Source organism: Euphorbia lathyris, chromosome 2, assembly GCF_963576675.1.
Source record: "Euphorbia lathyris chromosome 2, ddEupLath1.1, whole genome shotgun sequence".
In the NCBI taxonomy this organism is placed as follows: Eukaryota; Viridiplantae; Streptophyta; class Magnoliopsida; order Malpighiales; family Euphorbiaceae; genus Euphorbia; species Euphorbia lathyris.
In genome coordinates, this window is record NC_088911.1 from 28,568,337 (window position 1) to 28,581,564 (window position 13,228).

The 13,228-nt window shown below is 40.7% G+C and overlaps 1 protein-coding gene across 1 annotated transcript; it reads left to right on the top strand.

Annotated features, from left to right (window-relative positions):
* The first annotated feature begins 9,674 nt into the window (after window positions 1-9,674).
* LOC136217578 (probable WRKY transcription factor 53) lies at window positions 9,675-11,329 on the top strand. The gene is made up of 3 exons (XM_066004165.1): window positions 9,675-10,154; window positions 10,242-10,373; window positions 10,617-11,329. The coding sequence occupies exons 1-3, from the start codon at window positions 9,880-9,882 to the stop codon at window positions 11,110-11,112; spliced, it is 903 nt and encodes a 300-aa protein (XP_065860237.1). The 5' UTR covers window positions 9,675-9,879; the 3' UTR covers window positions 11,113-11,329.
* Window positions 11,330-13,228: the final 1,899 nt, after the last annotated feature.

The following is a 13,228-nucleotide window of genomic DNA, read 5'->3' on the forward strand; positions in this document are numbered from 1 at the left end:
ATTTCGTATTTTTCTTAGAATTCTCTGAATTTTTAAGGTTGATTAACGGGTATTCGTGTTGGAAAAATTATATATAAATGAAATTAGTATAAATTCCAAGAGTCGTCTTTGTTCATGAACAGTTGTGTTCGTTCATGAATAGTCGTGTCAGTTCGTGAACAGTCATGTTCATTCATGAACAGTCGTGTTCATTCGAGAACAGACATGTCCATTCAAGTTCTATGTATACATGATGGAGCTGTCAGATTTACACACTTTGAAAAATTACTCTCTGAAATATTACTGCTCTCTATATGTTGTTGTTTTGTTCTACTTTGGTGATAACTAATATACACTCGGTAAGAGTTTGCTTGCGTAATCTGTTGTATCCTAGAAGACGATCGTCAAATTCTTGTTTACTGTTCACATTTTTTTGTGTGTTTTTTTTGTTTTTGGTTTAATCATTTCTAACATTCTTAAGACAGAATGATTGTTTTCTTAAGAATCTAACATTCTTAAGATAAATTTATTGTTTCATGATTTTAAAAAAATACACAGAAGAAACAGAAGAGAGGAGTAAGATTTGCTAATTCTCTAGTTTTATTGTTCATATGTTTTTCTGTATTCGATTTGTTTTTTGGTTAATCATATCCAACAATTCGTATGCGAATCCATATTCGTAATTTTTTGTGATATTTCCGTTGCGTCACATATTTAGAAAACAAAATTCAAATAAATTGAAGTTTAATTAAAAATCATGAGATCTTGCATAATCTTGCTCTCAGGAATAAAAATGATAAAATGATCCGCAAACTCCTTAGACATTTACTTAAAAGATCTAATGGAGCTTGTAAAGATTTGGTCATACTAGTAAGCAGCTGAATCTCTCAATGTCGTTGAGAATAAACGACACATGAGTGCATCGGTTACCGTAGTGGTTTGTAGAGCTCTAAGATAATTCTTCACGTGAAAGGTTGGATCTGTCATACCATTGTAATCTTTAAGTAGAGGATATTTGAATCCCCTCGGTATTGGCTAACTCATTATCTCAGCACTCAAAGGAGCATCCACATCTGTAGTTTCTGGCACCCTGGATTTAGTCCTTCGTCCTTCATCACGTGCCGAAGCTCACTCTTGATGAGATTATAAACTTCTTCCTTGAGAGAAGATTCATTTTCCTTCGGCTTCGACCGCATTCGATCATGATATTCAGGAGATCTAGAAACCTCCAAATTTTTCTTATGAGCTTCATAACGATGAATACGGGATTTAGTGGAATTATGACGAACTCCTTTACGCTGCTTTGGAGACCTGGATCCTTCTAGCTTCAGAACATGCTTATTGGGCGAAGGTGAATGATGACACCTTCGATGCGAAGGGCTTTTAGGTCTTTCCTTCGATCTTTCTCTAAACATCTCAGGTTAAGATTCTTCAGAAAATCATCGCTTCCTAGGACAAGTTTATGCAACATGATGTCCTGTAGAAGAAGCGACTAACCCCCTTCCATCACCATATCTACCAGTCTCCCTTGCCTCCTTCAACTCCAAACACATAACCTCCATATGCATAGCATGCTCAGCTCGAAGGATGTTCATTGACTCTTGAATAGATCCCATATTATATATCGACTGTCTTGTTAAACCATCCATAAAATTATGTTGCTCAGGATCCAATGACCCAAGGTAAGCGTCAATCCTCTAGTGCAAAGTTGGTGTAACAAGTAGTGGCGATAACGGATGATTACGGGAATCAATCAAGCCATAATGAAATGCGGCTGAAGAACTCGACATATCTTCAAGTCTTTGATTAAGCTAAATTACCAATTGAACTATAGGTTGGACTGTAGGTTGAATTACAGGATGAACAATTAAACTCTGAACATGAACCATCTTCTTACGAAAAGCGATCCGCATCCACTGCACCAAATTATATCTTTCTTTCTGTAATCCACTACTTAGCTATTTCCAATCACCTGAAACAACAACAATCGTTAGAAAAGGGGCCGGAGGTCCGGCTAACCCACTCGGATGCTTAAGTTAGAGGAAATACTTGAGGAAGTATTAAGTAACTTGAAAGCAATTAAGTGAGAAAGAGTGTATGTGATTACGTACCTTTATCTCTGATTCTCAAGCTATTTATAGACAACAAAGTGAGTACCTAGACACATGGCAACATTTGATTGGTATTCAGACCTTATCTTTCCGTTTTGTATTAAATATGAGTTGGGAAAGCGTGCATTTGGGATCTAGAGTGACTATTGGTCCACGTGTCCTTTGAGGCAGCTCCCAATCAAAGCTTTATTTCTTCGTTACATAACTGAATGTATTCTTCTATGGGCTTGGGCCCAAATGTTAGATTTGGTTCTTGACCGAAGTCTAAGCGTTTGGCCCATTCAACTAATATAGTATCAATGGATAAGGCTATGCATGTCTGTTTCTAACTACTCTAAGAAATTACCCGATTTCCAAGCAAAAAGATGTAGCCAGACCTGGATTTTCTCTCATCTAGGTCTGCACCTAGACTGCATCTATGTATCCTCTTAGTGGAAGATTCTTTCCTTGGTAACACAGAGAATAGTCTGTCGTTCCTTTTGAGATATCTCTATATTCTCTTCACAACAGACCAATGAGTTTATCTTGGCTTGGATTGATATATACTTACCATCCTGATGATATGGAAGATATCAGCCTAAAGCTACCAATCGCATTTGTATAAGGAACACTTTCTTGGATTGATATATACTTACCATCCTGATGACATGGAAGATATCAGGCCTAAGGCTACTGATGACAAGTAGAGAAATTCTGATCAACTTCCTTCCCTGTGGGGCGTCGTTGGGTTCGACGGGGGGAAGCTCCGATGCCAGAGTCAGTATTGAGGAACAAGAGAGCAAACTGAATTGACAAAGGGGGTGAGGAATGTGTACCTGGATAGCCTGAGACGTAGGCTATATATAGCTAGAAAGTTGTAACCTTCAGAAACTAGAAAGTCTCCATTAATGTTCCATTAATGGCGGTTACAAGTTATCCTTAAGCTGGCAGTTAGCTAATTGATAGCTCATTAATGGTCTTTATGGCTAGGTCAGCCCAGCCGTTATAATGGCGAATGAGTGTTTCAAGGAGATTCGCCTCATAGGTTCGCCGGCGGGTCTCCTTTGATAGGTCCTAGGAGATCCGGTGATCCGTCAGTCGGATCTCACCAATACGCGGCGTTTCTTTAGGTGAATATGCCTCTTAGTCCTCGGGATAATATCTCAATGTTATCAGAAGCCCCCCTAAATTCCTTTAAAGTCCTTTAGGGCTTTTGAACTTCTACGCGCTGTTTTGAACTTCTACCCACTTGGTGAAGTGATCTACTGCTACTACCACATATTTCCTCTATCGACGAGTTGGAGGAAACGGTCCAACGATGTCAATTCCCCAAATGGCAAAGGGTCGTCCTTCAATAATAGGCCTCTAGAGATGTTTGGCCGTGTGTGATTCATTCGCATGAATCTGACAACTATGGCATGATTCCACCAATTTTTGTGCATCAAGCTCGGCAGTGGGCCAATAAAATCCTGCTAACCTGGACTTCTTTAAGATAGTGGCGGATGCCTCATGAGCCCCACATGATCCCTCGTGCAGCTCCTTGAGAACCTGTTGTCCCTCTTCTGGCAGAATGCATTTTAACCATGGATGGCTAAATGACTTTCTATAGAGGCAATCGTTGATCATGGAGAAATATGCCGCTTTTTTGACGATCCGCCGAGCCTCCTCCTTATCGAGGGGTAGAGCTCCATCTGACAAATATTGGCGAAGGACTGTCCGCCAATCATCCTCTACTGTTGTGAGTAGGGATACTTCTTTGGAGGTGAATGCCAGAGCTGCTTTAACCTCGAAGGGACATTGCGGACCTGTCCAACTTTCTTCATTGGAAGCCATTTTTGCTAGGTGATCAGCTTTAGTGTTTGATTCTCGGGGCACATGGACCAGTTCCCATTTGGTTTCTTTAGCTTCGAGGTGGTCCATCAACTTTTTGACTTCAGCAACGTATTTGGCCAGAACGTCATCCTTCACCTCATAATTTTTGGTCACTTGATTGACCATCAACTTGGAGTCACTATAGATCAGGATCTGCTCAGGAGTGATTTCCTTAAGCAGGCGTAACCCTAATATTAGAGCCTCATATTCTGCGGCATTGTTGGTGGCATGGAAATCCAACTTTGCTGCGTACCGTAATTTTATGTACTGGGGGCCCTTGATCACGATACCTATGCCAGCTCCATCTGCAGAGGAAGCCCCATCCGTGTACATTGTCCACTCCTCTACTTGTGATTTAGGGAGATTCACCCCTTCCTCTGTGAATTCATTCACAAAGTCTGCCAAGACCTGACTTTTCAAGGCGGTTCGGCTCTCATATCGCACATCAAATTCTCCGAGGCGAATTGCCCATTCCATTAATCTTCCTGAAGTATCAGGCTTTTGCAACACCTTTCTCATGGGTATATTCGTACGAACTATGACAGTGTGGGCCTGGAAGTATGGCCTAAGGCGAATTGCCGTGGTAACGACGGCCAGAGCCATTTTATCAAGTTTAGAATACCTGGTTTCAGCATCCTTCAATACTTTGCTCACATAATAGATAGGATACTGTTGGCCATCCTCTTCTCTTATCATGACTGTGCACACAGCTTTCTCCGTAACTGAGACATACATGTAGAGATTTTCACCTTTTAGGGGCCGGCTCATCAAGGGCGGTTCCGTGAGAAACCGTTTGATCCCCTCGAAAGCCTTTTCACAGTCCTCATTCCACTCGAATGCCTTTTGCTTCTTGATGACTACATAAAAGGGCTGACACCTACGAGCTGAACAGGAAATAAACCTGCCCAAGGTCACGATCCGCCCGTTGAGGCGTTGCACTTCCCTGATGTTCCGTGGTGCTTGCATTTCTAGATCAGCCTTAACTTTATCGGGATTTGGGCTTACGCCTTTTTCACTAATCATGAATCCCAGGAACTTTCCATATGTTGCACCAAAAGTACATTTTTCCGGGTTTAGCTTAATATTGTGGCGTCGGAGTACGGCCAGTACCTCTCTTACATCATCTGCATGCTTCTCCACAGTGGTGCTTTTGATGATCATGTCATCTACATAGACAGAGTAGTTATCACCTTTGCTTTCTGCGAATATTTTGTTCATCATCCGCTGATAGGTGGCACCTGCGTTCTTAAGCCCAAAGGGCATGACCTTGAAGCAATAAGTGGCCTGGTGGGTCACGAACGAGGTCTTGATTCTATCCGAAGGCTCTATGGGGATTTGATGATAACTCGACTTCACGTCCGTGAAGAAATACATAGCATGTCCAGCGGTTCCATCTACGAGTATGTCAATACACGGCAAAGGATAATTGTCCTTGGGACAAGCTTTGTTGAGATCCGTAAAGTCAATGCACATGCGGTAGGATCCGCCTACCTTCTTCACCAAAACGACATTCGCCAACCATTGTGTATAAAGGACCTCTTCAATGGCGTCCGCCCGTTGGAGCTTGGTGATCTCTTCTTCTATCACCTTCTATCTTTCAAGGCCATGGTTTCTCCGTTTCTGAGCTACGGGAACTGCATCCTTGTCGATGTTAAGTTTGTGAGTGATCACGTCTGGACTGATCCCTGGGAGGATCTCATCTTTCCATGCAAAGACATCCTCCGCTTCATGGAGAACTTTAGTGATTGCTTCTTTTACTTCGCCTTTGAGCCCTTTAGCCATTCGGACCTGCTTTTCGTCCGCCATGAGGTACATTTCTATCTCGCCCAAGGCCATTGTGATGAGTTCCTCCTCATCTTCGTCCTTAGATTGGGGGCGGATCATTAGTGATGCCGAATATGTCTCCTGAGCCATCTTTTGGCTCCATCTGATCATCACACCTCCCTTGGTCGTAGGGATGTAAAGAGTTAAGTGGCGTATGGAGATGAGGGCAGCTGCCTCGGAGATAAAGGGCCGTCCGAGTATAATATTATAGGCTAACTGACCATCCAAGATAGAAAATTCCAGATCACCCCTCCAGACTTGATCTTCATCTGCTAACTCACACTCCAACGTTATCTGGCCTTTTGTCTGAATGGTATGTCCTGTTACTCCCAGGATATCCACTACAGTTGGTTCCACTTGGACTGGATCGACCATGAGTTTGGCGAAAGCTCCTCTTGTGATGACATTGCATGAGCTCCCAGTATCGATCATCACCCGTTTCATCTCCCAGCCTTCCATCATCATAGTAATGACCAAGGCATCTGCATGAGGAGAGATCTCCGGTCCTGCGTCTGCAAATGGGTGATTCAGCGATGTCCTGTCAAGAGCAGTGGTTTTTGCTTTTTTCAGTACTGGTTGATATCCAGGTCCGCCTGCTATGACATTGATGGTCCCTTTTCCTTTCTTCTTTGGGTCATCCTTGGATCTATCACCATCTCCCTTTTTGCCATCATGTTGGATGAACCGATCCAATTTTCCCCTCTCAATGAGACGCTCTATTTCTCGAGCTAACTCCCAGCATGCACCTGTGTCATGGCCGTTTTTCTTGTGATACTTACAATAATTTTTAGGATTTTTACCAGTATTGGTATACTCCCCCCCTTTTGGTTCGGGGTATGAAATGCTCCGCTTGTGTTGACTATTCCCAATCCACATAAGTACCTCACTTTTGGAAGCATTGAGAGGTGTGAAGGAGGTGACAAATGCCGATTTGTTCTTAGAACCTCTTCGCCTACTTCTAAAGGAGGAATCTTGATATTTTTCCTTTTCCCTATCTCGATGACGAGATTCGCTTTTGTCCCTCCTAGGTGGAGATGCTGATTCACGGCGAATGTCATCTACCTCCATAAAGTCCTTGCAGCGCTCTATTAGTTCTACCATGCTGGTAGGCTTCTTACGAATTAGATCCTCTTGTAAACTCTTACAAGTGGTATTTTTTACCAGAGATTCCACTGCCATGGAGATATCTACATCCATAATTTGTATACACAATTTGTTGAAGGAGTTTATATAATCTCGAAGGGATTCATTCGCCTTCTGTTTTAATTCAAAGAGCTTCCTGGATTTGACCACTGGAGGGATACAGCCAGCGAATTTAGCACAAAACTCTCTGCTTAGTTGGTCCCAACTATCTATCGATCCAGGTGGTAGTGATTGGAACCATCCATAAGCGGGACCTCCTAACGTGGTGACAAACATTTTGCACAGCACTGGCTCAATCGCACGATTGAGGCGAAGCAATATTCGGTATTTTCTGACATGGGCCTCTGGGTTGTCAACACCTGTATATATGGCGAGATTTGGTATTTTAAAATGCTTATCCTTTTCCTCTGCTTCAATCCAAGCCGTGAAGGGCGAATCTCGATTGGCGAACGGATTGTGCCTAGCATTCTCCTCATTCATGCGAAGCACCGCAGCTCGAACTCTGTCGTCAAATTTTTTTGGATCCGCCCTTGGGCGACCCCTCCGTGGAGATCTGCTAGGAGAAGATGATGAACTAGATCCCGAAGATGGATCTGAGGGTGATTGTCCACCACGTCCGCCTCTGTTTCCACGTCCGCCACTTCCTCCATCCCCACCTCCACCGCCCGGGGGAGCCTGACCGTTACCCCCTCCTGAGCCTCCTGAAGGAATATGCCCATCATCCCCGTGGTGTGGTGGTGGTGGTGGTGGCCCGCTTGGATGTGGCGTATCTACTGGCCTTTTGCTCTGTCTACGTCCAGTAGGTGGGGGTGATCTGCCTTTGCGGGAGGATCTCGGTCTTCGGGGCGAGGGCGATTCGGACCGTCTATTTTTCTCTTTTTTACGTTTTTTGTGTTTTCGCCCTTCTGATCCACCCAAGGAGAGATTTGACCGTGGCCGCCTTGGGATATCCAATCGCATTTGTATAAGGAACACTTTCCATTTTCTGGATTTCTTATTGTGTCTTGGGGCACATCTTTGAGCTTAGAACATGATCTTTTCTCATCGGACTATCTATGGGTTTGAAGTCCCCCATATTGAATTGCTCAAGAACTTTGTTGATGTAAGTCTCTTGAGACAAGACCAACAATTTCTTAGAGCTATCCCTTGTGATCTTGACACCAAGGATATATGATGCTTCTCCATATCTTTCATCTCAAAATTTGAACTAAGCAAAGATTTGGTTTGATTTACATAAGTCTTATTAAAAAAATCTAGGTTCAAAAGGACAACCTACGTGCATAAACTTTGTATAGTCACTATGGGAGTTCAACCCTAATCCATTCTTATGATGTAAACAGTGATATAAAAATGGAAAGAGAATAAGCTATGCTTTTAATGATATATTATGTGTCAAAATTACCGTGCAAATAACTCACACATGTAAGAGTGAAGTGGGGTCTCTTCAAATGAGACTAATGAGGCTTAGTTCTCTAAACTCACGCAGAACAAGGAGATGTTCATGACCATAATGAACACAACCATGAGAACAAAAAATTATTATGTTTATATTTGTATGGTATATATCATCATTTATACAAACGGTAGAATAGTTCAAAGACATCGTGTTTAGGCTGTAAATGAGCCGAGCCACTCATGAGTGGTTCAGTGGTCGGCTCGATTTGTAAATGAGCCGAGTTTGAGCAGACCAAAGCTCGCGAGCAGGCTCGATTATGGACAAATTTTAGTTTTGTATAAAACTGTATAGTTTTGTGTTAGTTCACAAATATCTAAAATTACTATTATTTCATTTACTATTAGATGAGTTCGTTCACAAACATAATAAATGAGTAATACACGAACTATTTGTAAACATCTTGTTTATTTATTTTTTACCAATTTTGCTTATGAGTTTGTTTATGTACACAATTAAAGAGCTATTTACGAACAAATTTCATAAATATAATTAACGATTTACTCACAAATAATTTATGGTTAGATAATTTTTTTAATGAAACAAGTTTAAAGATGATTTTGGGTTCGAAACAAGCTCGAGCTCGTTTATTTTCTAATGATATGAGCCAAACTTGAGCAAGCCAAAGCTCGGCTCGGGCTCGAGTTCGAGCTCGTTAATTTTATAACGAGTCAAGGTTAAGCAGGTCAAAACTCAGCTCGGCTCGACTCGATTATAGCTCTAATCGTATTTACTAGTCAGCCAATAAAATAAATATATGTGATGCGGTCCGGTTGTATAATGCATATCTAGGTGCCTTCTATGATTACTTTGTTTTTTACAAAGTAAAATTTACTTTGTTTTTTTACCATTGGATGATGGTGGACTTTAACAAAGTAAAGTAAGTTCATCCAATTATGGTAAAAACAAAGTAAGCATACATATATCTACTCATTTGGCTTTCAAGTTCTTATTCTCTTATCTCACCTTATTTCATGAATGAGCCATAGTTGGCATTATTTAATTGATATTAGAATGTAGATCCAATAATGAAGTGATCAAAAGTAGCAAATGATGTCAGCACAAAAACGTCACCTTAACCCAATCTCCCTTTTTTTTCTCTTCAATAATATTTTTACCAGTGACTCACCCATTAACCTGTTTTTTTATTACTATATTTAATTTAAAAAAAAAGAAAAGAAGCAACCACGTGTCTCCCAAGAATCTTCAACCTTATTTCCGCGTTTCTACGTAGCAGTGACTACAAGCAGTAGCATATCTTTCAATTCATGCCTAATTTAAATTAAATTGGAAAAAAAATAGAGCTTTGAAATGGTCAGCAATCGGATAGTTATGTCTTCTTCTACTTTAATCATCAAAATTCACCATTGAAGACCTCACTTTCCTCTTTTGTTTCTTTTCTCACTTCTCTTCTTTTTAAATACCCCTTTCCTTCTCTCTAAACCTTACCATTTATTTGAATTTCTCACTTATGAAATAAAATTCCAATTCTACCCTAATTAAGCTTCAAAATTGGAAATGGCGATGGATTGGGAACAGATGAATCTCATCAATGAACTAAATCAAGGGAGAGAATTAGCAGAACAGTTGAGGAATCAAGTTAACTGTTTATCATCATCTCCTCAAACTTCAGAAATTCTGGTTCAGAAGTTACTTTCTTCCTATGAGAAAGCGCTTTCTATGTTGAATTGGAATGCTTTTCCAGTGCCGGAATCTCCAAATATGTTGATTGCTAGCCCAGCCTCCGATGAAGATAGCAAAGGTCGAAGTCAACATGAGGTTTCAAAGAAAAGGTAATTGATTAAATTAAATTAAATTAAACCCATTACTTAGATTAGGATAATGAAAGGTTGCTAATTATGGTTATTGTGATACTGTAGAAAAGTGCAAAAAAGATGTAGTGAGCAAGTGAAGAAGGTTTGTTATGGAAATGGGTTGGAAGGTCCAGGTGGTGATGGCTTCAGCTGGAGGAAATATGGCCAGAAAGATATTCTTGGATCTAGCTTTCCAAGGTCTCAATTTTTAATTCCAATATATTTTCTAATTTTATACAGAATAGGGATAGTACCATGAGGATCGGATAGTATACACGTAAATAAAATGTAAACAGCAGTAGCGTTCACTTGGACCCCAAGTAATATCTAATCGTAAATGAGCAAATTCATTTGGTCGCTCAGATCAACGCTACTCATGTAACCAGATAATAATTCATCTCTTAGTTCAAAATTAACGGTGTGAATTGTGGAATTTTGCAGGGGATACTACAGATGCAGTCATCGGCATTCACAAGGTTGTTTAGCCGTAAAGCAAGTTCAGAGATCCGACGAAGATCCTTCACTTTTCGAAGTCACTTACAGAGGAAGACATACATGCGTACAGCAAACTGATAGATCCAAACTTGACCAAAATCAAACGGAGGAACAGAACTCCGGCCAAGATCTTTTTGTTCAGACTGATAAGGAATTCCAACGATTTCCATCGTTTTCCTTTTTGGAAGAGCAAATTCATCAGGAAAACCTTCAAAACGTGGTTGAAGTTTCACCGGCGACATCTGAATGCAATTACTTTTCGACAACGACGTCGTCTTGCCCGGACGGGAACGTTTCTATGCCGACTCCAGATTCAGGTCTCACAGATGAAATCACTTCATTCCTGACTTCGGCCGACAATTCCTCAGTCGGAGATTTTGATTTCTATAATTTCGATTTTGATACCAATTTCACATTTGACAATTTGGAATTCCATGCCTAGAAACTTGAAACGACGCGTTTTGAGAGAGAGAGAGGAGAAAATATATGTGAAAATAGTCTCAGTTTAATTAGGTAGATAAGATTTTGGAAATAATGTGTTTCCTGTTAGATTTAGCAAAATTCAGTGATATATGGAATCTATTTATTTGTATAAAGTCCCGATTAATGTTGCCCAAAATTGGGTGGAAAAAATAAAATTGCTTTCATATTTATGATTCTGATTAGTTTTATATTCTTCTCCAATTTAAAATTTTAGATCATGTTCAATTAATGATTCATTTTTTTTAACACTAATCAATATATAGATGAAGAAACAGTGAAAAAAAAACGATTACACAGAAAGGTTCCCATAAGAGAGGTACCAAGCAGTAAGAGCAGAGGCATTTACACAAAAAGAGAGAGATGACATGGCTTTTGTAGCTAAACTATGAGCTGTCCAATTACAAGTTCTACCAGTAAATTAAACGAAGCAGAATGAGAGCCAGAATATCAATAATGATCACGCTACTCTCAGCACCACAGTTAATGCTAGGATCATCAATAGCATTAATGACTTCCACGGAATCACCCTCAAATATCACCCGTTGAAAGCCTTTTTCAATACCAAAGATAACCCCATCACGCATTGCAAGAGCTTCAGCCATCAAGCTCGACTGAAGAGAAGGATAATGCTTGCCACGACAGCCAAGAACATTTCCGGAATGGTCACGGGCAATGATGCCACCACTACCGAGCAAGGATTGCAAAATAAAACTCTCATCCACATTTATCTTAATCCAACCAGAGCAGGGTTTGGACCAGGAGAGAAATTGTTGAGAAGAAGAGCGAAGAATAGGAGGCGAACTGACTGGCCCAGAGACAGACACTGAGCCATTCCATTCCGAACAAAGAGACACAGCTTTAGAAACAATTTCTGTCGTGTTCCAAAAATGATGATTGAAAAAATAGTCATTTCGAGCTTTCCAGAGTTGCCATAAAATAAAGCAAGCAAGAGAAACCACATCTAAGGAATTAGGAAGGGAGGGTATTCCATCAATAAGGCTCAACCAAATTTGACTACAAGAAGAACCATGAAGAAAATCAGACCTAAGCATGAGGCGAGAAGAAAACCATACCGATTTGGCCAAAGGGCAATGAAAAAAGATGAATTGCATTTTCCATCAAAGGGCAAAAAGCACAAGACATAGGCCTAGAAATACCCCTCTTCAAATAGTTGGCAGTCTATCAGATAGAAATCTCCATAGGAAGATCTTAATTTTATTGGGTATGTGCAGACTCCAAACCCTCTTCCATTGTAGCTCAGAAAGAATAGGATGATGAAGAACAGAGTTGGAAGAGGAGATTTGGATGAAAACTCTAGCAGCTTGATATCTTGACTTAACCAAATATTCCCCAAAGACTTGGAGAAATCCCAAAGGAGAAAGTCTGCAGCATTAGTAAGGCTAACGGGAATAGACAAAATCCCATTAACATCATTTGCGTGACACCAGCGCCGCACTAACAACTCATCCCAAACCCTATGCTGCTGATCAATCAGTTGATGAACTCTTAAGAGTGGGGGAGATTCATCATCCTTCCGTCTCACTTTGAAGGCAGGCAAGGAGGACACCCAAGGATCTTCAAAACAAAAAATGGACTGACCATTTCCAACCTGCCATCTGAGCCCCAATTTCAGAATAGGAATACCATGAAGAATGCTTCTCCAACCCCAAAACGGATTTGAACTCGGACTAGCATCAAGGAAATCATTGAATGGGAAATATTTTGCTCGAAACAGGGAAGACAAAAGTGATTCTGGATGCTTTAAGATTCGCCACCCCTGTTTTGCTAAAAGAGAGAAGTTGAAGGCTTTTAAGTCTCTAAATCCAATGCCTCCTTCCAACTTGTTTCTGCATAGGACCTTCCACGAGAACCAATGTATTTTCCTATTATTAGACTCTTCACCCCACCAAAACTTAGCAATAATCTTGTTTATATCTTTGCACATAGTGTCCGGAAGCTTAAAACAAGACATAGAAAAAATTGGGATTGCATCCACAATTGCTTTGACAAGGACTTTTTTTCCAGCCATGCTTAACAACTTACCCTTCCAACCGGCTAACCGCATTGCCACACGA